At 41.0% G+C, this 26857-nt stretch overlaps 1 protein-coding gene across 2 annotated transcripts; it reads right to left on the reverse strand.

Moving 5' to 3' along the window:
* Nucleotides 1-268: 268 nt before the first annotated feature.
* LOC120062129 (probable Bax inhibitor 1) lies at nt 269-25845 on the reverse strand. 2 transcript variants are annotated; one of them, XM_039011947.1, is made up of 10 exons: nt 25713-25845; nt 21252-21350; nt 20682-20790; nt 11570-11690; nt 7157-7205; nt 6956-7053; nt 3961-4040; nt 3689-3789; nt 2278-2353; nt 269-2043 (listed from the first exon to the last, which is right to left on the reverse strand). In XM_039011947.1, exons 2-10 carry the CDS (start codon nt 21305-21307, stop codon nt 2017-2019), a joined length of 717 nt encoding a protein of 238 aa, XP_038867875.1. In that variant the 5' UTR covers nt 21308-21350; nt 25713-25845; the 3' UTR covers nt 269-2016. The 2 variants fall into 2 exon arrangements, with proteins under 2 accessions (XP_038867875.1, XP_038867868.1); XM_039011940.1 differs by having other exon boundaries at nt 269-2046.
* Between the last annotated feature and the right edge of the window lie 1012 nt (nt 25846-26857).

The following is a 26857-nucleotide window of genomic DNA, read 5'->3' on the forward strand; positions in this document are numbered from 1 at the left end:
TCTTTCCCGTTCACCCTCTGAATGGCACACATACACAAGCCATGTCTCAAAGCTTAATGTCTCCTCCCCTTCATCTACACTGATTGAAGTGGACTTAACAGATGACATCAGTAAGGGTTCATAGCGTTCACCTGGTCAGTCTCATGGAAAGAGCAGTTGTTCCTAATGTTTTGTACACTGTCGGATAGAAATGACTAAGCCCTGTTAAAAATCCACATAGGGATGGATGTGTGCTACTTTGCAACCATTATTAAAACATGAGCATAAGTGTCATTGACTTAATCAAACTTTATTTTAACAAATTGAAATTACATTAAATGTAGCAGAATTACAACAGTAATTCCCGTAAAAGCAAAACAAATTTCACAGTATAAGATATGCAGTTATTTCATTTTTGAAACAGTAAAATCCTCAGTTGAAAAGCAACAGGTGATTAGTTTGGTAAACTTGTACTGTTATTGGCACTTCTAAGAAAATAAAGCCTTGAGCTGCATAGCAGAGGATGTTTGACTGCCAGATTATCTGTTCAATGTCATTCAATTAAAAAGGTTAAAAAATTAAGGACTACGACCCATATCAGAAAAAGTAAATTTCACTTCATCTTGATTACCAACATCAAGCGAGAGGTTTTGTAATGGCTAATCCTTTAGCCAAGGTATTACTGGGTAGATGAGGACACGTTCTGACTGGTAACTGGATGCTATGCCATGTGATTCAGTGAGCGAATTGACTAGACTGGTTTGAATTTGGCAGTACTGCCATACCTTCTCAATTAATCCCGTAACCCCTGTCACAAGAGATTACTTCTCAATAAAACTGTAAGTGCACCTTGAAAATAAATGTTGTTACCCCTGCACATAGGGAATAACATGAAGATTAGTGGGATTTCTTTCATGTCACCTAATTACATGAAACACAGGTTCTCTACTGATTGCCTCTATTTCAAGCACTGAATCTTTGTTAGTAGTGGAAAGAGAACAAGCTTGACAAAATAATTATCAGGAAAATATATTACACTTCTCAATACAAGTCAATCCATAAAACATCACTTTCTTGACACCATAGCAGACGACACCACCAGCAATTACATTGAAAAATATCATAAAACTGCCTTAGCAGTCATTTATGTTCCAATAGATGAGTCCGTGCAAGGTCTGGATATTTAACATCCAAGATGCAAAGCCGTCTGCTCTATCATTTGCATCTTATTAAAACAAACTGATAAGATCCCCTATTGGCACAAACTACAACAAAGACTGGTTAGAGCAGCCTCACAGGGAGAATCAATGTCTTAAATTTAACCAGTAAATTACTCTGATCATTCAAGGGGAAATGTTACAAATGCATGACTTCAGTAAAAAGGGATTGTACTGTAATAGCAGTAGTAATATTTGTAATTGGCTAATAAATGACACCCCATGTAAATGACCACCTTACAAACGCATCATGTTCTTCATTACTCATCGCAACAAAAAACATGTGATGTCATAATTGAGACTAATATAGTGTGTGGATTATTTAAGTGGCAGAATTCCCAAATGGACAGATAATATTCACAGAATTAACAACCTCGCACAACTCCAAACTGATAGTGTACTTTAATCAGTTGGTATATAAAAAGTGGCCATTTTAAAAATTATTTGAGGCATTGATTTCCTACTTAATCAGATGGAAGAGCAAAGAACAAATTGTCTCAAATTGTTACTTGACAATGCAAAAATAACTATCGAAATAAGTCTGTTAACTACACCATCCCTTCAAAACAGGAGGTAAAAAAACAAAAACAAAAAAAACAGGGACGTCTAAAACCTTAACATCAACTTTTAAAAACGTCAAACCTTACGCCAAAGCCAAATTCCAAACCAATCGATTCCTAACAATTAAGACACTATATCAAAGTACAAAATCAAAAATGGTCTAAATAATTAGAATAATTAAGCAGTTATGTGAATGCACCAGAAGCACTCCTGATGCAATTCCAAGTCAGATCTTTTATTTGCTTGCATTCCTCCACATTTACTTCTTCTCCTTCTTCTTGTTGTCCTGCTAAATAAAGAGAACACTTCACCTAACTGACATTAAACCATTATTAGCCTAGCAGTGCAAAGTGCAACATTACAATATGCGGGTTTATTGTACATAATGTATATAGAATGCTTTCTGATCCTAGGTTCATGTTTTTCTATGGTTCAAAACATAGCAATGTGTATGAGAGATAGCGGAAGTGTATTGTAGTCGGTATACTATATAAAAAGCAATACACTGTCAATATTGTACCTTCTCATTCATGGCCAGAATAACCATGAGCTTCCTGAAGATGGTCACAAAGTCCAAGAAGAGATCCACAGAGTGCCTTCAACAGGGTGAAAAGAGAAGTGTTATCACATATCTTACAAAACACTTGATACGCTCATTGTAAAAGAGCCCCAATTACCAAGTGCATACCAATCGTATTGTATACCCTACTGTGTGTTTTTCTGTTTGCAATCTCTTCTCAATCTAAAGCCCAACCATAATATGCTCCTTAATATTTTCTTGTGTGACCTGGAATTTGTCTTTGGAAGCCCCAGTGCACCTAGAAAAAACCCCAGATAATTGTTGTAATGATTAAGTTTCACTGTACTGTTGTTTCTGAGTGCCTTCGAGAGAAAAAAAGCCAACAGATTCGTTAGCGAATATGGTTGCACCAATACTAGGCTACATCACAACGGATTGTTTCTAGCCCAAACATTTTGAAAGATTCATTCAATTTGCCCAAGTATATCATGAGACATGAACACAACGGATCAGTGATTCGCATTTCCTGCAACTTTCTGAAGATGCAAAGCACAGGGATGTCCCGTCTGTGTGCGCGCGTGGCTCCGTTCGCGCGTATGTCTACCACTTTGTGTAATCATTAGCATCGCTAACGGCAACTGCTTTCTGGTAGATGGAAAGGCTTTCTCAATTAAATGTTAAGTACAAAGTAGCCTAACCTGGCAGAAAGATACACTTCCTTGCATCAATCCATTAAGCATTTGTTTTGCAAACTCTGCGCACGCACGCTACAGAAACACTTTTAACCAAACAGTCTATTGCTATAGGTGCATGGTGTGCACTTGAATTAAAGGGTAACTACACAAAAAAATGTAAATGTCTTAGAAAAGCGGTCTCCTGATGTGGTTTAAGTATTGTTGTGGACTTAGAAAAACAAAACTGGATGTTCTATTTTAAAAAAGTGAAAACCTGAAAACTAAACGGATTAAACGGAATTTGGACAAAACAAAAACGGGAAATTATGTTAACAAAAATAAAGACATTTTATAGGGCCATGACTATGTAGAAATCTAATATTCCAGAAATAACTATTTTCAGTGACGGGTATTTACATCAACATTTTAGCTTTTTATAAATTAACAAATCTATTTACAGGGTTACCTACTCGTTTCTATGGCACAACATGTGCTTCAAGTCAAAATCATATATGCCCAATATAAGTTACAGGATATATCTCAATAAAAAAAGTTTTGCCTTTTTTCTAGTGCTCCTAAATGTTATGTTGTGCTCCTAACTTTAGGAGTGGTACCAATGAAACATTTTAATTTACAGTCACGGGTTGACAGACTAAATCCCAGGCAAAACAATGTGTTTCAACATCTAACCACTCACCCTCATCACCAGGCCCAGAGAGTGTGTGTGTGTCCCTTACCAGATGTAGTCTTTGTCTCCCATCTCAGCCTTCTCAATGATGAGTTGAGTGTCAAACAGCACAAATCCACACATGATGACCAGACCAAGGTACATGTGAGCCTAGACACACACAGAGAGAGAAATGCTTGGTGAAAATGACAACCAGCGCACTAAGTCATACTGTAACTAATAGCTAAGTCCATGAAGAGTAGCATTGTACAGCATTGTGTAGCAATAATAATGGCTCAAAACAAAGCAAACATGACAATATTGGGTTATTTTCCTCTTTACCGTAAACAACATGACAGACCCCAGGAACATGTTGAGGAAAGAGACCAGGAGCAGGATGGACAGTCCGGACATCAGAGTACCTGAAAGACAGAAATATTTATGCGATAAATAAATGAACAGAATAGAAAGTTGGAAACTTCTTTATTTAGGGTATGTGCATATGGTAACATTTATTTAGTGAGCACAGTCTCACTAAATCCAGAGTGGTAAGTTTCAGTTCATTAATAAAAAGGAAAACTCCAGCACACCGGTAATGAGTACACTTCCTTCTCTATGCACCTGGTAGCACTTCAAGGTGTGCGAGTTTACTTTCTATAGTTTCAGTTCCTTTACATTACACAATATCTGGTTAGCAGCACAGAACACTTTGGTATTCATTAGGATCCCCTTCACCCTTCCTGGGGTCCACATGAAACATGACATAATACAGAACATTATTAGTTCAAGGACCGCAATACATACATTTAAAAAAACGTCACACAGCCTACATATCAGTACATACACACAATATCTAGGTCAAATACATAAGTGCAAACTAGAAAACAAGACACATAAAATGACTGTCTCTTCACAGTCCCCTTTGCACAGTAAGGTGTTCTTTTATCTGTTTAAAAAAAAAAAATCTGTTCTCTTGCTAGCTTGGGCTCCCGAGTGGCGCAGCGGTCTAAGGCACGTCTCAGTGCTAGAGGAGTCATTACAGACACCCCGTTTCGAATCCAGGCTGTATCACAACCGGCCGTGATCGGGAGTCCCATAGGGCGGCGCTCAATTGGCCCAGCGTCATCCGGGTTTGGCCGGGGTAGGTAGTCATAGCAAGTAAGAATTTGTTCTTAACTGACTTACCTAGTTAAATAAAGGTTACATTTTTAAAAATACCTGGAGTGGCAGAGTTCCATGTATTTAAGGTTCTATTTAATACGGTGTGTTTCCAAGCCTCTGGTAAGGACCTGGGGACTGTAAAGAGACTTCTGGTTGTGTTGTACCAATGAGTGTCCGAACGTTGTGCCAACTGCTGGAACAGACAGTTCAGTACCTTCTACACATCAATACCTTGCACAAAGACCAATAGTGATGCAGTCAATCTCTCCTTAACTTTGAGCCAGGAGAGATTGACATGCATGTTACTGACACTTGACCTCTGTACACCTAAGTGCGATACGTGCTGCTTTGTTCTGGACCAACTGCAGTTTACCGTTGTCCCTCTTTGCCGCACACAACCACACAGATGGGCAGTAGTCCAGGTGCGACAAAACTAGGGCCTGTGGGACTTCTCTGGTCAACTGAATTCAGAGCGTCGACCCTATAATGGACAGACCTCTTCTCATTTTAGCAGCCATTGAGTCAATAGGTTTGGACCATGACAGCTTGCTATCTAGATTTACACCCAGCAGTTTAGTCTCCTCAACTTGCTCAATCATCACATTATTCAATAATATATCTAAAATGAGGTTTAGCGTTGAGCGAGTGATTTGTCCCCAAACAATTATGATTTTAGTTTGAGATATTTAGAACCAGCCTATTGCTAGTTACCCATTCTAAAACTGTCTGGAGCTCTACGCATCCTGACTGGTTTGCGTCACTGCCTGGTATGGCAACTGCTCGGCCTCCGACCGCAAGGCACTACAGAGGGTAGTGCGTACGGCCCAGTACATCAACGGGGCCAAGCTTCCTGCCTTCCAGGACCTCTATACCAGGCGGTGTCAGAAGAAGGCCCTAAAAATTGTCGAAGACTCCTGCCACCCTAGTCATGGACTGTTCACTCTGCTACTGCACGTCAAGCGGTACCGGGGCGCCAAGTCAAGGTCCAAAAGGCTTCTAAACAGCTTCTACCCCCAAGCCATAAGACTCCTAAACAGCTTATCAACAGGCTACCCAGACCCCTCTTTTACACTGCTGCTACTCTGTTTATTATCTATGCATAGTCACCTTACCTCTACCTACAGGTACATATTACCTCGTCTAACCAGTACCCCCTGTATATAGCCTCGCTATTGTTATTTTATTGCTGCTGTTTAATTGTTACTTTTATTTCAATTTTTTTACTTAACGCTTTATCTTAAAACTTCTTAAAGCATTGTTGGTTAAGGGCTTGTAAGTAAGCATTTCACTCTAAGGTCTACCTACACCTGTTGTATTCAGCGCAGGTGGCAAATAAATTTGATTCGATTTTGTTAAGGGTGTTCATTATTTTACTGTCGCAGCCGATGTGTATACTGTTGAGTCGTCAGCGTGCATAGACACACAGGCTTTATTCAAGGTCAGTGGAAGGTCATTAGTAAAAACAGAAAACAAGCCCGCTGCCCGCTGCCCTGCGGTACACACACACACAACTGAAATTGCATGAGAGGCTTCCATTAACGAAAACCCTCTGTTCTATTAGATAGGTAACTCTCAAGCCATAATAAGACAGAGGATGCAAATCTATAACACCTACGTTTTTTCAGCAATAGGTTATGATCAATGACATCAAAAGCTGCAGTGAAGTCTAACAGAACAGCTCCCACAATCTTCTTACTGTCAATTTCGTTCAGCCAATCATCTGTCATTTGTGTCAGTGCCGAGCATGTGGAGCGCCCTTCCCTATAAGCATGCTGAAAGTCGGTTGTTCATTTGTTTTCTGTAAAATAACTACATTTGAAAACACTTTTTCCCCCAAAAGTTTGCTAAGCACTTGTAACAGGCTGATTGGTCGGCTGTTTAAACCATTAAAGTGGTGGGTGCTCTGCTATTCTTGGGTAGCGGAATGACCTTTGCCTCCGTGTCTGAGGGCACACACACCGTCTTCTAGGCTTACATTTAAAATGTCACAATGCATTCCGCCACCAACCTCAGCAATTTACCATACAGGTTGTCGGTACCAGGTGGATTATACTTATTTATAGATAGCAAAAAATAAGTCATCACATCCACACCCACTTCATGGAACTCAAAACTAAAGTGCTCGTCCTTCATTATTTGGTCCGTTATGCATGAATGAGAAAGTACAGCACTTTACCTCCAAGGAAGAGGTAGCTCCTGCGCTGGGCGTAGAGGGCACTCAGCGTGAAGCACAAAAAGATGATTGAGGTCCCCAGGAAGGCTGTCACAATGATGCTGGTTGGAGGAGCAGAGAGATGTGAGGCTCATTCAGTCACCTCAGGAGAAACCCCTCATTGAAAGAAACTAGCTACTATAAACATTATTACTGTCATCTTACCTTGGGTTAATAGAGATGACGTAATCCATGGTTGGGCCCAAACCAACACCTGAAATGAAGAGGAAAACATCAGCTCATGACTACTTCAATAGCTAAAAATACATAGGCTGCATTCCGATTCTCTACCTTTCTTTGGAAGTGTGTACTCGTACCCTCCCCTCATGAGAATATGGGGGAAACCATAGAATTAGAATGGACATGAACCTTCTTATAATGGGATAAAGGTCAGCCATTGTGATAAGATTATTTTACACAATGAGTTTGAAGAATGAATATGCATTATAATGTTTGTTCACTAGCTAGCCATCCACTTAATTTCATAAATATTTTTCCAATTATTTCTTTAACTGCCAATATGCAAACATTTCATTCAAACAATGGAGTCAATCTACAGCCACACACTGGCTGAAATCAGTGATATTGTATCATATAATAGCACTCACAGCTTCCCAAGAAATCAACAAAAAAAAAAATATCTGTTTACATATTTAGAGAGTATTTATTCAGAAATTCTAAATCCTGAATAAACTGTATTTATAATTATGACAATATTTTTAGGTTGACAATTCTATTATACGTTTTCTGATATCACATGCCTCACTTAAATTTTCCTGCTCAAGTTAAATCAGGATTATGCCTCTAACTGATGGGAGTCATGTGACAGAAATATGGCTGCTTTTTCAGAAGCATTTCAGTTGATTTAACACAGCTAACCTGTAACAGTATTTAGTAACTTACTCACGATAACATGCCACATGAGCTAAATCAAAGAAGACATCTCCTGACAACAAAGTGCTAGCTACCATGTTAGATGAAGCTATTGTAAACCAACAAGAGTTCATCGCCTCAGAGTTTAGTGGAGTACAAACAAAGTTGCTTTTATTCAGGATTACTATTCCAACTGCATTACTGATGTAAAAAAAATAAAAAACTGAGCTGAGTGCAAAGCTGGACAATAGACTTGACAAATGTAAGGAGAAGTCGACTCAGGGCCAAACCAGAATTGGACGATGGAGGAGAAAATGGCTCGCCACGAGGGCATGCAACAGAAAAATGTGAGAATAAGGCCAGAACGCACTCTTTCATCAAGAGAACTTCCAGAGTGGTTTCCAGAGCTGACTGGTACCGAATTGGAAGTTATGAGAGCTCTTTGGATAGGCCGGCACATTGGCAACTCAGCCGGATCCCGAAGATGGCTTCCCCCGTGGTAGTATTCATACTCCACTTTGGGTGGGAGTCTCCTAATCGCTAAACATTGCATCATTATTGCTAAGCGATATGAGCCTTCAACAGTTTCTCCCCTTATCAGTACTTCCACTGATAAATGGGAGAAAATTCAATCGTGTTCCCTGCACTCAGCCCCTCCCAAGCTTCATTATGGCACCCCTCATGTCTCTTCTGTAACTAATGCTCCTATATTTCTGAGTATAACAATTTTCAAAGTTTCACCCAGAATCCAACAGTGGGTATTGCTGTGCCGCTGGATAGTTTACATGATGGCCAGCATTCAGACTTGTTCTCTGGCGCGTCTTTTTTATCCACTACAAACTTGTTGCAAAACCACGCCCACGGGTAACCTAGTAACATTCAAAGCCGCACTGATCGGTCAGAGATTGGACATTCAATTTGACAAAGTAAATGCGCGTGAGAGAGGAAGAACGCTAGAGGGAATCCCCGCGAAGAGGGAGTTTTGAGTATGCCCATGCCTGCCATGCCACGAACCATGGGAGACGCGCAGTTTCGCGGCCTCGTCTGAAATGAGCTAAACGAAAGGCAAGCAACTGTAGATGGCTAAAATGATGATTGTCAGTAATACTGAATCAAGGGCGCTTGCTTTGCCCACTCAGCTGGAGCTAGCATCTCTTTTAGTTGTAAACTAGCACAAATGTCATGTATCTCAATAGTCCTTTCGTAAACGCAGTTAACCACACTAAGCTAACGCTAGACGGCGCACACAACTAGAGAGCTTCGGCAAAAATCGGCGTTGTAAGCTAGTGATAATTCACAGCTTACCTACCTCTAAAAACAATGCAACTATCCATGACGTCGAGGCTCTCTGGTCTGTCTGCAATCACTCAAATAAAATAAAAGCTACATATCAAAATCCGGGAAAATGCAAGGTAGGGATCGCATTGTTTCTTGAAGATTCACTCTAGCGTTCTTCCTTCTATCGCAAACCTTTACTTCGTCACAGGGAACAACCGAACTGACCAATCAGCGCAGCTTTTAATGTTGCTAGGTTTTTCCATTGGTGTGGTTTTGCACCAAGTTTGGCATGGATAAAAGGACGCGTCTCTGGCGGGATTACTAACTGACTAGTATGGCTTTTCAGAAAGACTGATTCGTTCACATACTACATCAATACTAGCCTGGAGTGAGTTGAAAACAGCAGCGAAGAGAGCTGGCTAATACAGGAAGATGGACAGGAGTCGGTCTGGACTATTGTTAAAGGCGGATAATGTATAAGCTGATTAGCTATTCCTTAACTGTCAGTGGATTTTATTGTGACCACAACTGACACGGTGTGTTCTATTCAAATCCTTGAAAGTTAACAGGTTAAATTTGTTCAGGTTAACTCAGAGAGATAACCTAATATTGATAGTTGGGATGCGATGGTGGGATTTTGCACAGGCAGCTTTCCCAGTGTTAGGTACACACTTTGTATTGAAAGTACGCACACAACTGTAAACCCCATCTTTTACCTAAACAAACAAAACATGCGTTTTCTATTATTTTTATTTCATCATCTTTGAAATACAAGAGAAACCCATACTTGACAAGTGTAATTCAGATTTTAGCCACCAGATGGCTGCAGTGTGCGCAACATTTCATACTGATCCACTGAAGAATTAAATTACTGCACAATATCTGCCTGGAGTTTGCCCAAATGTGCCAAATTGGTCAATTGATAAATGTTCAAGTACATAACTAGATAGAACATACAAAAATGCTATGGTAATAAAAAAATATGTTTACACACTTCCAGGAATGTCATACATGATGGCTCTAACTTATATACATCTAGATGGCCGGGCAGGGTGGGTGTGGAGCAAGAGACAGCAGTGGGGTCAAAGTGTAGACACCAGTTCCTACATTTGATTATAAAAATAGATTTTATCAAACTATGCTACATATTTATCTCTGGGACCCTCAGGATGCCAAAATAGAGCAAGATTACTGAATGTAAGAACATTACTTAGCTTCAGAGGTGAATGTATCAAACCAGTTGCCATGAAGTGGTGTTGTTGTGCACTCTACTCAAACAAAAGCATGGTCTTTTTTTTCTGTAATAGCTACTGTAAATTGGACACTGCAGTTAGATTAACAAAAATGTAAGCTTTCTGCCCATATAAGACATGTCTATGTCACATTAGTGCACGTTAGCAACAACCGTCCCGGGTTTGGGACACCGATCCCGTAGAGGTTTTAATGATAACTCACCACTTATGTCATTACAGTAAAGACTGTATAACGTTGTCAGGTTTGACAAAAACAATTGACAGCTGGTTATTGAATAACTACTGTAGTGACTTTATTTCCCAAAAGATGACCTGTTCATTATCATTTGTTTACTTGTTACTCATGTGCAAAAGTGTACCCTGCTGATTTTATCACAATTGCTTGATTTTGTATTTCATGTCATGGAGATCAGGTTGGGTGAGTTGGGGTGGTCACCAGGAGGGGTTGGAGTGTAGGTTGATATAGCACGGGTGGGCAATATACATTGAGTGTACAAAACATGCCAAACTGACCAGGTAAAAGCTCTGATCCCTTATTGATGTAACAGTGTATGGATGTATAGGCTATGTGGTCTATTCTAATGGTATTTACCTACTCTACTGCATGACCAGATTGACCCACATTCAACAAATCTGATCTAACAAAAAGGATATTTGTCATCTGTCAAGTTTTATGTATTGTAGCAGGCCCACAATGTGGTTGCTAAAGTCCAATTTCGATACGTTTGGCTGTTTTTGTTGTAAAACATGTAGACGTTGTCCCCTTTCAGGTTTATAAGAAGCGACTGCTAAATGCTAACTCCCGTTCATACAAGCATTATACTCCTGATTATTAATACACATTTAAACAACAGCCTAAAAAGTATTCTAATTTTGCTAGGGGGCAATGAGGTGACTCAGGATCTTTCCACCAAGAGTTTCCATGGCAATTCCATTGTTGTGGTCAAGTTCAATTGACCACTTTACCGCATCTATGGCTGCCAATTTCACCCCATTCTGGAACTGAGGGTTTATGAAATAGTCCCTTTTGTAATTTAATAGGATCTCTATGGTGAAAACTCCCTCCAGCCATGTTTGCACCAATTCAATGCTTTCAAATGCATGAGGGTGATTGAATGAGTGCACACACTGTGTAGGCCCTTTTCTGACAGAGCTATAGGGCAGATGAGGTTACCTGTGAAGAAGGCAAAACCAGAGAGGATGGCCAGTCTCTTCTTCTCAGTCAGAGGGCTGTGGGGAGTCATAGCCAGCCAAGCCATCATGGCCAGGGAGCCCAGCATGGTCAACATCCCACCCTAATGGACACAAAACACACAGCAACAGTTATTATAATGTAATAACATCAATGGAGATTGTCATTCACCAGTTAAATGAAAAACCTTCAAAGCATTACCAATCATATGTTATATGGCCATATTTTGTGAAAATCTACCCCCCCACTCTCCACACAGACACACTGAAGGTTTAGGTACACCACCCGAACATGAAAACGGAGCGCTCCTACAAACAGTGAGTCACGTGGCCATGGCTTTCTATATAAGCAGGCAGACATTGAACAGTAACTGAATGCCTCAAGTTTGAATGGGGGTGTTAAGCACTCTGGATCCAGTATCTCAGAAACAGTGTCCCTCCTGGGATTGTCATACACAAAAGTGTGTAGGGTGCGACATTCTCTAAACTTGTTGGATGGGGGGGGGGTGACAAGAAAGCTTGCAGTATTCTTGCCATTTAACAGGTGGGCCACAAACAGACAAATACCGGCGAAGTAGAACAGTGGCGTGAAGAACGACATCTCGGAAAGCACAAGTCATCAATCCTTGTCTAAGATGAGATATTGCAGCAGACAACCACCCAGAGTTCCACTCCAATCAGCTAAAAACAAGAAGTGGCTTCAGTGGGCACACGATCACCACTGGACAATTGAGGAATAGGAAAAAAAATGTTGCCTGGTTTGAAAGAGTTCCAACCCTGCTACAATAACAGCTAGTTTTCCCCTCCCCACTCAGACAGTCCTAGTGAAATTCCTACTTTAGAAATTGCTCTGTGAAGACGGCGCTGCAATGGATAGCAGCAGTCTTAAAGGCTCCTGACCAATTCTGCTATTTTGTGATGCTCATCTTAGATTGTCTTGTACATAATGTCTCCGCCATAATTTCCTATGACTGACAACAGCATCTGGATATTAGAACTGCAATCACTAACCTCAATTTGGCCGAAAATGTATATTTCAACAAGTCGGCAGCTCTGGATGTTCTGCTTACTCAGCTTACAGGAAAAGGAGGGCCGAGCACACCCACATCGATGTGGCTGTACTGGAGCAAGTCGAGAGCTTCAAGTTCCTTGGTGTTCACATCACTAACTACCATGATCCAAACACACCAAGACAGTCATGAAGAGGACACAACGATGCCTATTCCCCCTCAGAAGAATTAAAAGACTTGGCACGGGTCATCAAAACGTTCTACAGCGGCACCATCGACAGCATCCTGACTGGTTGCATCACCGCTTGGTATGACAACTGCTCGGCATCTGACCGCAAGGCACTACAGAGGGTAGTGCGTACGGCCCAGTACATCACTGGAGCCAAGCTTCCTGCCATCCAGGACCTCTATGCCAGGCGGTGGTCAGAGGAAGGCCCTAAAAGTGTCAAAAGACTTTAGCCTCCAAAGTCAAAAACTGTTCTCTCTGCTGCCGCACGGCAAGCAGTACCGGAGTGCCAAGTCTCGGTCCAAAAGGATCCTTAACAGCTTCTACCGCCAAGCCATAAGACTGCTAAACAGTTAATCAAATGGCTACCATGACTATTTGCATTGACCCCCTTTTTTACGTTGCTGCATAGTCACTTTACTCCTATGCATCATCACATTGACCTCCCAGTACATATTACTTCGACTAACCTGTACCTGTACCACCGCACAAACTCGGTACCGTCACCCTCGTTATTTTATTGTGTTGCAAATTTGCTAAAGCAAAAAACATTGTCGGTTAGGGCTTGTAAGTCAGCATTTCACGGTAAGGTCTACACCTGTTATATTCAACGCATGTGACAAATGAAACATTTTGATTTACTCTGGACCAGGCCAAATTCTCCGGGTCTCGAAAGAGGAAGCATCGATGAAAGGTCATGCTGGAGGTCATTTTGCAGGGCTCTGGCAGTGCACCTCCTTGCACAAAGGCGGAGGTAGCGGTCCTGCTGCTGGGTTGTTGCCTTCCTACGGCCTCCTCCACGTCTCCTGATGTACTGGCCTGTCTCCTGGTAGCGCCTCCATGCTCTGGACACTACGCTGACAGACACAGCAAACCTTTTTGCCACAGCTCGCATTGATGTGCCATCCTGGATGAACTGCACTACCTGAGCCACTTGTGTGGGTTGTAGACTCCGTCTCATGCTACCACTAGAGTGAAAGCACCGCCAGCATTCAAAAGTGACCAAAACATCAGCCAGGAAGCATAGGAACTGAGAAGTGGTCTGTGGTCACCACCTGCAGAACCACTCCTTTATTGGGGGTGTCTTGCTAATTGCCTATAATTTCCACCTTTTGTCTATTCCATTTGCACAACAGCATGTGAAATGTATTGTCAATCAGTGTTGCTTCCTAAGTGGACAGTTTGATTTCACAGAAGTGTGATTGACTTGGAGTTACATTGTGTTGTTTAAGTGTTCCCTTTATTTTTTTGAGCAGTGTATATACATACATACAAAGAATAATTATTACAAAATCTAAAACTTGCAGCAGCACTATCAAGGTTCTTGTTAGCTATTTCCAGCCTTAGCTGAGACAACGAGCAAATAATTAGTTTTTAGATTTTACAGCACCTTACACAACATGCATCTGCTCATCTCCCTAATCACCCCATTCACTCTGTCCAATTTGAAATATAGTTGAGTAGTGGAGACCAGAGTCTATCAAACTTGGGCTGTCTCTTGCGGAGGTCATAAGTGAGCTTTTCAAGAGGGAGAAAGTCAACAATCTGGTCAATCCACATTTTAAATGTAGGAGAGGTATTAGAGGCCCACAATAGAAGAATACATTTCTTAGCAAAGTATGTAATGGTCATAAGCAAATTTTCTCTGTCAGGATCAAGAACAAAGTCCTGCTGGGCATTAAGAAGATAGATACACGGGATCATATCAAACTGTACATCTAGTATTTTCTAAAATTTCCAAAATTTGGCAATCTCTCTACAGCTCCAAAATACATGCATATAGGTTCCACTTTCAGAAGTACATATTTTACAGTTAGGATAAATGTCTGTTTTCATTCTATGGAGTCTCAAGGGAGTGTAATAAAATTTGTACAAAAATTTGTAATTAGATTCTTTAATTTTTACATTAGTAGAAGAGCATTAAACCCTGTCGCAAACCTTCGCCCATAACTCATCACTGATAGTCAGACCAAGGTCCTTATCCCAGATTATTTTCAAAGGAGTGAAGGAGGAGCCTCCTTTCTCAGAAAGGAGTCTATAGATATAAGATATTTTCCTTTAATGGATTGTGCTGTGACAAGAAGGGTTTCAACTTCATTCAACAGTTCTAAACCTCCTCTTGGAAGTAAATGAGGAAATGATGTCTAATTTGAAGATATTGTTTTTTTAAATGGGATCTTGGCACATTGAATTCACTGCAGAGCTCTTGAAAGGATTTTAGTGTAGTGGTCTTCTGATGAAATAGGTCTGAAAAGGTCCTGATTTCTAGAGTATGCCAAAGATTAAAGTTGGCATCCCTCAGGGCTTTTGGCAAGTCTGGGTTGCCTACTATAAGCGAGTGAGAACATATTTGGGAGGAAATGCCCAGGTATTTCTTACAGTCCCTCCACGCTAGTAGGGTGCTGTAAATCACAAAGGTTTTGGCTATGTTGCCCACTTCACTAAATTTATTAATGAATATAATTGAGCTTAGTGGCAATGAACCACAGGATTGGGCTTCTATCTATCTTCTAGCACGTTGACTCGTCTGTTTGTGATCCATGTTAGCATGTTGCGGATTTGGGCAGACCAGTAGTACAATTGAAGGGAGGGAAGGGCAAGACCGCCCTTAGATTCAGGTTTCGATAGAGTGGAGAACCTGATCCTAGGTTTTTTATTGCCCCATATAAATTTGATGATGCTTTGGTTAGTTGTTTTGAAAAAGGAAGCTGGGAGATAGCATGGGAGCATCTGAAATAAATAGTTCAGTCTAGGGAGGATGTTCATACGGATGACATTAATTCTTCCTACTAAGCTAATTGGGAGGGAGATCCAGGTTTGGAGATCGTTCTTGATTCGATCCAGGAGTGGAAGATAATTCTCCTTGAAAAGGCTATTCAGATCTGGTGTTATGAAGATCCCAAGCTATTGAAACCCCTGTGTCTTCCAATGGAATGGACATAGTGTCTTCATAGAGCTGGTGAGTGTAATATTGAGAGGGCAGACAGTGGATTTGTTAAAATTGATCTTATAACCTGAAAACGTGCCATACTGAGCAATTGTGTCTAAAATGGGAGGAAGGGATTTCTCAGGGTTGGATATGTAGAGCAAGACATCATCCGCGTAAAGCGAAATCTTGTGCTGCAGGCCGCCTGCAGAAACACCTATAATACTTGGATTGCTCCTTATCAACTCTGCCAGAGGCTCCGCCCCCAACAAGTAGAGCAGGGGGGACAGCGAGCACCCTTGTCTTGTGCCCCGTCCCAAAGGGAATCTGTCAGAGTTCAGTCCGTTAGTAGTCACCATGGCCTTTGGATGAGAGTATAGTGATTTGATCCATTTAATAAAGTTTGGGCCCATATTGAACTTTTCTAAGACTGAGAACAGAAAGCTCCACTCCATCCTGTCGAATGCCTTCTCAGCATCCAGGACAGGGGTCTTCTGTGCATTTACTTGATCAATAATATCAAAAAGACGGCAAATGTTATCAGAAGAGTATCGGTCTCTAATAAATCCAGTTTGGTCCGCTTTTATTATTTTGGGAAGAAGAGTGTTTAGTCTTTCGGCGAGCAATTTCGTAATTATTTTGTAGTCGAAATCCAACAATCTTATGGGGCGAAAGGAGGAGCAGGATAGAGGGTCCTTGTCTTTTTTGAGCAACACTGTAATGCGAGCTGTGTGCATGGAGTCTGGGAGAATTCATTGGCATGAAAATAGGGCTAAGCTGGGGCAAAAAAGCTTTGTAGAACTCTGGGGAATCTATCTGGGCCTGGGGACTTATTAGGTGGCATGGAGGTAATTGCCTCCAGGATCTCCTGAGGAGTGAAGGGGGAGTTGAGATCTTCTTGGTCGGTCTCTGATAGTTTAGGTAGCGAGATTCCCTCTAGGAAGGAGTGGAGTTCTGCCTCCGTGTGTTCTCTCAGAGGTATATAGTTTGCAGTAAAAATCATAAAAAGTTAAATTGATCTTTTTTGGGTCATGTGACCTCGTCCTCTGCTGTTCGGATAACCATAATTGTACGCTCTGACTGCTCTTTTTTTAATTGATAAGCTAGCAATCTACTAGGCCTATTGCTATACTCATGGTATTTCTGTTTAGTAAAGAAAAGAAAAAAAGTTCTCCCGAGTATAGTCCAAATTCAGTTTGGCTTTGGCTGCTTTAAGTGGACTCCAGGAGGTGCTGTCTGGGGATTGTTTATGTACTTTTTCACAGCGTTCCAGCTCCCTCTCAAGATCTAGCCTGTGTGCTTCCATTGCTTTTTTCTTAGAGGAAGCATATGCAATTAGATGACCTCTTAAATGTGGCTTTAGCAGCATCCCACATTGTGGCCGGAGAAACAGGAGAATCTTTGTTGTCTTGTGTGTAGTTGTCTATCCATGTAGTTACCAATGTATGGAACGCTTCGTTTGATAGCATGGAGGTGTTGAATTTCCAGCTCTTTGACCTCGGGATGTTTTTGCAGAGGTCAAAGCGGAGGTGGACAAAGGCGTGATCCGAAAGTGCTATGGGTCCGATTGTACACGTGGATGAATTTATGAAACTCTTTGGGATAAAAATGTCATCTATACGGGAGTAGGTGTTATGGACATTAGAGTAGTATGTATAGTCCATAGATGAGCTATTAGTCTCTCTCCAGATATCTATCAGTCCCATCTCTTTAGTAAGAGAGTTCAACATCTTTGCAGATCTAGGATTTGTGGTGGGGACTTGAGATGATTTTTCTAGGGTTGGGTTACAATTAAAATCTCCAGCCAGCACTCCAAAGGAAACACAATGCTCATTGAACAGGGGTATCATTTGACATGAAAGCAGGAGTATCTGTGTTGGGGCGTATATGTTTAAGATAGTAATTGGTTGCCCATAGAGTGACCCAGTTATCAAAATAAATCTCCCCTCTGGATCAGATATGTTTTTGTCAATTATGAATGGAACATTCTTATAGATAAGTATGGCTGTACCTCTACTGTTTGATTTGAAAGATGAGAAATACACCTGCAGCTGAACAAATTGACAATGGTTAAGCCCCCTTACCCGTTAAAAGTTGACAAGTTTTACACCCACTTTGACAACATTTTCCAGCTTTAACATTTTTACACTGGGCTTCCTGATGAAAAATACAGTGAAGAAATATCAATTCCTCCGAGTTAGGGCTTTCTTCTTTTACTATGTCTTGGCCTACTAAAAAGATTAATGTTTTTAACAGTTAGATTTGGTGATCCATCTGTTGTTACGTTTGTCAGTTTTCATCTACCGTGGAGCATTTTTCCCCAAGCGGGAAGACACCCTGTCATACAAGTCAGAGTCCCTGGTTGTTCCCATCATTGAGTCCAACGCAAGAAGTTCTCATTTATTCCTCTGATAAAAATGTTAAATTGAGCAGTGTCTCTGATGTCAGTACTCTCATCCAGTGAAATACAAAAAAAGAAGAAGATCAAAGCCATCTTCAACTCGGAGATTAGCTCCTCACCTATCACTTCCATGCGCCTGGTGATTGTCTCTAATTGGCTTTTACTCTCAGGACAAAGTACACCAGCAGTCTCCACCATACAGTCTTTCACAAACTCACCTTCAGCAAAATGCTTGCTATGGTTTGTGACTTTGTGACACTGTGTAGCTTGCCTTAGTTACAGAGTCTTGAGTAGAGCACCGTTTAGTAAACGTATTTTGTTGGGCTTTTAAGTTTGTGGCAAGTTGAGGCCTTCCTTGCCTTTTCCTGAAAGGACAGATGGCTAGCGTAGTTAGCATGCTTGCTTGAAAAAAACAATTGAAAACAGCGACACCAACTTGGCATATCAGACATACCGCCTTATGTCCAATATTAGTAAAAAAAAGTATTTTGCTGTCCATTCTTCTTTAAAAACACACGACATTCAGAGTCCACTTCTTATTTTCCCAGCACTCCTTTTTCACATCAAAAGTTGTCAAGCAATGAAATGGCTATAATGATTGAGCGCATTCTGAATTCTGACTGTAGGCCCAAATACAGAGCAACCTGCCAGGCTACAGCGCCATCTATTGGAGGTTGTTTGTATATCATGGAATGAGTAACTTTAGGCCAAAAATTGTTACTCAAATATAATATTTTTTTTATTTTTATGTCTCGCGGGGCCTCCCGAGTGGCGCAGTGGCCTAAGGCACTGCATCACAGTGCTAGCTAGGCCTCTAGAGATACTGGATACTGCATGCACGCTGACAAGGTCGCCAGGTGTGCGGTGTTCCCTCCGACACATTGGTGCGGCTGGCTTCCGGGTTAAGCGGGCATTGTGTCAAGAAGCAGTGCTGCACGCGGTTCTCGACCTTGGCCTCTCCCGAGTCCGTATGGGAATAGCAGCGACGGGACAAGACTAACTGCCAATTACATACAACAAAATTGGGAAGAAAAAGGGGTAAAGAAAATGTAATTATAATAATGTCTCGCAGGTTGGATTGAAGTGCCCGGCGGGCGGGATACGGCCCGTACTTCGCCCAACCTTGGCTTAACGGGACACACCTCCGCCACACAGGTAGGCAACAAAGACTACCCCATAGATTGTAACTTCCATCAATGTAATTGTGTGCGTCATTTCCAATCTACCCCCTAATTTTTATAATAATAAAATAAAAAGACACCATGGCAAGGGACTACAAGTACTTACACCATGGCAACCCTGCCTCCCTACAAGCTTTGGGTATTGATCATGTTCAGGCCTAAATTAGAAGAAAAGGGGACTGCTAACCCAAAGTGAAAGTTTGGGGATTTACAAACTACAGCCCACTAAGTACCCTGGTTTAAAAGGAAGACATGGATTTTTCACAATTCCTGTAGGGTCTTAGTGGTCCCTTTGCTGTCATCTAGTGGACATAATACCCTATGCTGTTTGGACTGCGTTGGTCCATGTTAGCCATCATCTAGTGTACTATAAATGTACGGCTCTCCTATTCTCAATTTTTCCCACTTCTATTCAAAGCTAGAATTACTTTGTTTTCTAGTGGTTCTAATACTTCTGACCTTGATGTGCATTTTGATAGCATATCTATTTCAATGATGAATGTATAGTGTTGTTTATTAGGTGTTGTTCAATTAATTTAGACTAAGCTGTTCTGTGACCACTCCCTCTTCGATTAGGGTTGATTGGAAAATGGTTTGTTCAAAAGAAGACATCGTATATTTGTACTCCCCGATGAAGGCCATGCAGCCGAAACGCGTCAGAGTATTTAAATCTTTGTTCCATTAAAACATGCCATACAAATAAAGGCATTTTAATTCATTATATGAAGCGTGCTTTGGTTCTCTTTTCTTTTTGATAGCTTCTACCCCCAAGCCAATAGATTGCTAAACAGCTAATTAAATGGTTACGCACTGCTGCTACTACTGTCTATGATCTATCCTGTTGCCTAGTTACTTTAACCCTACCTATATGCACATAGCTAACATAGAAAACGGTGGCGCCGATAGAGAGGGCTGCCTCGCTTCTAGTCCTTACAAGCATTTAGCAAAACTCGCAATAACTTCTGCATGTGACCAATAAAATTTGATAGCTACCTCAACAACCTCATACCCCTGCACATCGACTCAGTACTGGTACTCCCTGTATATAGCCATGTGTCACTTTTTCTATTTTTTTATCTTTAAATCTACATTGTTGAAAAAGGACCAGTAAGTAAGCATTTCACAGTCTACACCTTTTATTTACGAAGCATGTGACAAATCAAATGAGCAATTTGTGATTTGAGCTACTTTAATTGAAAACAATCCCAGTAAGGTACTTAAATTTTTACCCAGGAATTCTCTGATATTGAGATAAAATTTAAAAAATACACTGCATTGGCCCTTTAATATTACAGCACACTAATAAAAGTGCTTCAGTTTGGATGTACTTGTTCCCACTGCCTCTGCTTACCTGGAAGAGCCTGGTGACGACGTGGACGTAGGCTCCTGCTGCAGCCACAAACATGCACAGGGCCAGGCTGGAGTAGACATTCTTCAGGTGCAGCTGAGTGGAGTGGGAGCTGTATTGTATAAGGAATAGATGGATAGATGTTATAATTCTTCATTAAGTTGCAAGACAACAAGAGAAAACTATATTGACACTCTTCCACATACAACACCCACAAAGCCTAACATCCACAGATGAATTGATGTATCACTACCCTACCCCACATTAGCTAGGTTTGTAGCCTGAGTGGAGCGGGAGCTAAGATAGAGGGGAGTTTTTAATTGTACGAGGAACAGGTTTAGCTCTACAGAAAATACACTAACAAAAAATGTCCGCCTCCTTATCAGTTAGGGCTACCTAGTCATATTCTAATTTGGTAACACATCACTGTCTGTAGCAAAACCAGTTTGTGAACAGTAGACTGCTTCTGTTCAATGAATGACTCATGATGATGATGATGATACAGCCATGGTGACAGTGAGTCTCCTTACGATTATCAGACATTGTGTGAAAACAGTAATCCGAGATACTCACATTTGGGAAAATTTAAAAAGGGAATCAAAATTAATACTTCGATCGAACACGTTCATCTTGTCTGGATTTGGTTGGACCCTGTCACAGGAGTAAAATTTCCTGAAACAAAACAGATATGAGATGGACATTAGACATGGCTGTTGATTAGTACAGTAACATCATGAAATAAATACAGCCTTCTTAATTTAGAAACTTGAACTAGTCTACATGTCCTGGAATGGTAGAACTGAAAACATGTGTCTGCGTCACCAGAACCAAAAGTACATTGTCACTTCCTATCTATTCTGGATCACATGCTTTGGTAGATCAAATAGACAGCTAACGTTAACTCTCTGGGTCTGAAAATGAACAAATGTAGCCTCCTCCACTTATGCAAGGAATGAATTGTTTTGATTAGCCTAAGTTAGATTGCATTCATTACTAAGGTCTTGTATGGGGGCTTTGCCAAAAAGATACCGACCCTAAAGTCACGCTTATTTACATTGAGCTGCACTGGGGTAGGAACGCAATTATGATTAAACGTGGATAACGACTGCCACTTCAACATGCTTGTGGCACAGTCGATGCCACGCAGGGCTATGGGCCAGAAGGTTGGTGTTTCGCTGACCACCACAGACTTGCTCAAGCTCCCTGCCTTTCTCATTACACTGCGATCAGAGCCGGCTGCAGTCTCAGCTAGAGGTAAATCTGATTTTACATTTTGATGCCATATTTATATAAAATATATGCAATGAAATTTCCACCAACAGGTTTATGTGCCAATGCACCACACAACAAAGCATACTGACATTGGGCACTTCAATATCATGGTTTTCAACACCACAATAAATAGACTATGTCCAACTCCACAAACAGAAAATACAGCCCTCTCTACCTTGTAGGCTTTCCCAGTATCGAAAGCTTGGCAATCTCCAAATGTCATTAAACTTTTGTGTTTCGTAACAGATGTCTCTTTCCATTCATCAAATTGGCAGGTGAACAGTTTGGATTGATCTTATTTGTCATTTAAAAAAAAAAAAAAAGACACAACTTAAAGCGACCAGGATTGCAAAGTCAGGGACTTATTTCCATTGTGGTCCCTATTTTTTTTTACATAAATAGATTTTCATGTGAATATTCTACAGCCTCCACTCTTCTGGGAAGGCTTTCCACAAAATGTTGAACATTACTGTGGGGACTTGCTTCCATTCAGCCACAAGAGCATTAGTGAGGCCGTGCAGGCCAGTCAAGTTCTTCCACACTGATCTCGACAAACCATTTCTGTATGGACCTCGCTTTGTGCAATGGGGCATTGTCATGCTGAAACATTAAAGGGCCTTTTCCAAACTGTTGCCACAAAGTTTGAAGCACAGAATAGTCTATAATGTCATTGTATGCTGTAGCATTAAGATTTCCATTCACTGGAACTAAGGGGCCTAGCCCGAACCATGAAAAATAGCCCAGACCATTATTCCTCCTCCAAACTTCATAGTTGGGGCAGGTAGCATTCTCCTGGCATCTGCCATGCCCAGATTCGTCCGTTGGACTCCAGAGAACTTGTTTCCACTGCTACAGTCCAATGGCGGCAAGCTTTACACCACTCCAGCAGACATTTGGAATTTCACATGGTGTTCTTAGGCTTGTTTGCAGCTGCTTGGCCATGGAAACTCATGAAGCTCCCAACGAACAGTTCTTGCACTGACGTTGCATCCAGAACTATGTAGTGAGTGTTGCAACCGAGGACAGATTATTTGTATGTGCTACAGCACTCGGCGGTCCTGTTCTGTGAGCTTGTGTGGCCTACCAATTTGCAGCTGAGCCGTTGTTGCTCCTAGACATTTCCACTTCATATTAACAGTACTTATTTTATTTAACTAGGCAAGACAGTGAATTACAAGTTCTTATTTACAATGACGGCCTACCCCAGCCAAACTCTAACCCTGAACACGCTGGGCCAATTGTGCGCCGCCCTATGGGACTCTAATCATGGCCGGTTGACACTTCTAGAACAGATGCAGTGCCTTAGGGGCTCCCGAGTGGAGCAGTAGTCTAAGTTGACCAGGGCAGCTCAAGCAGGGTAGAAATGTTGACAAACTGACTAGTTGGAAAGGTGGCATCCTATGACGGTGCCACGTTTAAAGTTACTGAGCTCTTCAGTACGTGCCATTCTACTGCCAATGTTTGTCTATGGAGATTGCATTACTGTGTGCTCGATTTTATACACTGCAGCAACAGGTGTGGCTGCAATAACCAAATCCACTAATTTTTGGCCATGTAGTGAGATAGATAACCCTGGAGAGATATGCTGGTGGCATGCTCTGACACCAAGATGCATTTCTTTATGTCAGATGGCTACGGCTTCTGCTAGGGCTAGGCGAAATGTGCAAAATATCATATGGTATTTTTCACGGTATGATGGTATTCTATGTTTTTGATTAATAAAAGTTCTAAATTTGCTTTAGGGGTAGTGCGTGACCCTAGGGTAGCAACACATATTCACATTTTTTTTTAATGGGTCTTTCTACATTCGGATTGTTTTATACTATTCAATTCAACTTCAACCTAAAATAATTTCCTGCATTTACATCAATTTCTGCATTTTCAGCACTCATTTGAGATCATTTCCACGATATGTGCAAAAATACTAGGCCTTATTTTTAACCAAATGTTGCAATTGCGAATTAGATCCAAACACTTGGGTGAACTTTCGGAAACATGGAAATAGAATGTTTATTATAATATAAATAACAGTAGGCACTTTGAATAGAGTGTTGTTTGCCATGGACTAGTTATTGTGACAGGGTATGAACCAAAGTGATATTCAGTGTTTCCTAGGGGACCCTATAATCTTTGACTACATTAAATCTTTATTCATATAGCCAACATATTCATGCTTCGCCTATTCCTCTGACTTAGAAGATACTGTTGCACAAACATGCTGATTTAAGCCTCCACCAGTACTGGTATCAGGCTGTATTAGCTAGCTACCTGACTCAGTACTTTGTAGCGAGAGAAATATGACTCAAGTAGCGGAGTAAAATATAAAAATGGACGTTACACATGGCGTATCATATTTAACAAACCAAACATTCAAATACTGTTATAAAAGGTAAAGTAAAAACCCAAACCGGTCCGTGCATAAATACCGGCATATAAACATAGAGGCTAATTTGTTAATTTTGAAACATAATATTTTGTAGAAAGATACACATTATATTGTTAGATTATAGAAGTAACTCTGGTAGGCCAGAAACAGTCTTCCTCAGCTCAAGTGGAGTCAGTTGGAGCACCGGGGCGCACTGCCTTCATATCATAGGCCTGCATTAGCTAAAGCATACTAACAGCCACGCCATACCAAATGTTTCTGAACTTTATTAGGGTAATATCAAAAAGTTGAGACATTGTTTATTGGGAAAATGAGCAGAGGAGCGAATGTAAACCAGGGGCAAAAAACTCAATACCCTACCCTGTGCCCCCCAAAAAATTAAATACACAGCCCATCACAAAGGGAAAAAAATTACTTTACAACCCTCCCCCACAGTAAATGTCGATCTGTCCCTAACCATAATTGTGTTCTGACCAAGTGCAGCTCAGTTATGGGCTTCCTGAGTTCAAACCTCAATTCTGAATCTCAAATCGTTCAGATGTACTTAGCTAGCTAGCGACAGTTGCTTAACGTAAACACACGACTACTGTAAAAAGATCTAGGCCAAAATCATCCCGCCACCAGTAACTAGAAACTATTACGGCTAACTATTGGAAAATATTTAACAGCTCTGTCTAATGTGATGAAACATTATCGCAATCGCAAACGAGTTAACAATTGCCCAGTTACATCAGGCCACCTACGCAATGGATTCAACATGACAGTAACGTTAGCTACTTAGCTGTGAGAGGACAAAGTGTAACCAGGAAGCTACAGTAGGTAGCTAATTTCAGGCTACAACCTATATGTCATTGGCAATTTGAGTTAGTCAAATCTACCTAGCTAGATATTTGGGTAGTGTAACATAATGCTCCCAAACCATGATTCGGCTAGCTGAAGGGGGCGTTGTCATGATAGCCAGACATGTAACGTAACTTGATGTCGAACTATCCTAGCTAGCCAGCCAATTTGGCTAACGAAGGCCCTCTCCCCCAATCAAGCGCAACTCAATCGAATGGTGATTATACGAAAGTGAGCGAGCTAGCTAATGTTCACTCGCTAAATTCCAATTGCCAACAATAATATAAGCACAAGTCTTAAAATAAAACATTGTATCAGGACAGTTTGTTTATATTTATCGACGACAAAATGTGAGTAGAAAGTCAGCCATTTAGCTAGCTAGCTACGTTACCAGTAGCTGCCATTGACATTGCTGGCTAACGACGTTTTGCTTCTCGATCTCCTGGCTCTTCAGTATCACGTCAAAACGACAATAACCTCAAGTGTCGTTTACAATTTACTGGTTGGCTGCATTAAATATACTTTAATTAACATACCTGATGTCAATATTTCCACAGCGGTCAGCAACAGATTGATTTTCAAGCTATTTCTTTCCACACTTCAACCTTTTGATGCTGTCGTTGTTTCAAAGCGTACGTATGAAAGTTATAGGGTACGTTGTGACATCGTAGAGCTAGATAGACACGCCCCGAATATAGTGCAACAAAAGTGCAACAGTTGCATGAATTGCATTGAATAAACCTTTATACAGTGCTGTGAAAAAAGTATTTGCCTCCTTTCTGAGTTTCTATTTTTGCATATTTTTGGATACTGCATGTTATCAGATTAGTTTACAAATAACAAAAATAAATGGTGCTTTTTTATTTATTTCATTAACAAAGTTATGCAACACCCAATTTCCCTGTGTGAAAAAGTAATTGCCCACTTACACTCAATAACTAGTTATGCCAGCTTTAGCTGCAACTGTTGCGTGTGCCCCATTATGCCTGGCGAAAACCAAACACTGCATTACACAGTAAGAACCTTATACCAACTGTCAAGCATGGTGGTGGTAGTGTGATGGTTTGGGGATGCTTTGCTGCCTCAGGACCTGGGTGACTTGCCTTAATAGAAGGAAACATGAATTGTGCTCTGTATCAGAGAATTCTACAGGAGAATGTCAGGCCATCCATCTGTGAGCTGAAGCTGAAGCGCAGCTGGGTCATGCAGCAATGATCCAAAACACACAATCAAGTCTACATGAAAATGGCTAAAAAGCAACAAATGTGAAGTTTTGGAATGGCCTAGTCAAAGTCCAGACCTAATCCCAATTGAGGTATTGTGGCAGGACTTGAAACAAGTAGTTCATGCTTGAAACCAAACAGATGTCGCTGAAATAAAGCAGTTCTGCATGGAAGAGTGGGACAAAATTCTTCCACAGCGACGTGAGAGACTGATCAACAACTACATGAAGGATTTAGTTGGAGTCATTGCAGCTAAGGGTGGCACAACCAGTTATTGATTGTAAGGGAGCAATTACTTTTTCACACAGGGGCATTGGGTGTTGCAAAACTTTGTTTATGAAATACGTATGTAATTGTTGTGTTATTTGTTCACTCAGGTTCCCTTTATCTAATATTAGGTTCTGGTTGAGGATCTGATAACATTCAGTATAAAAAAATATGCAAAAGTAGAGAAAATC

This window comes from Salvelinus namaycush, chromosome 2, assembly GCF_016432855.1.
Source record: "Salvelinus namaycush isolate Seneca chromosome 2, SaNama_1.0, whole genome shotgun sequence".
Lineage (NCBI taxonomy): Eukaryota > Metazoa > Chordata > Actinopteri > Salmoniformes > Salmonidae > Salvelinus > Salvelinus namaycush.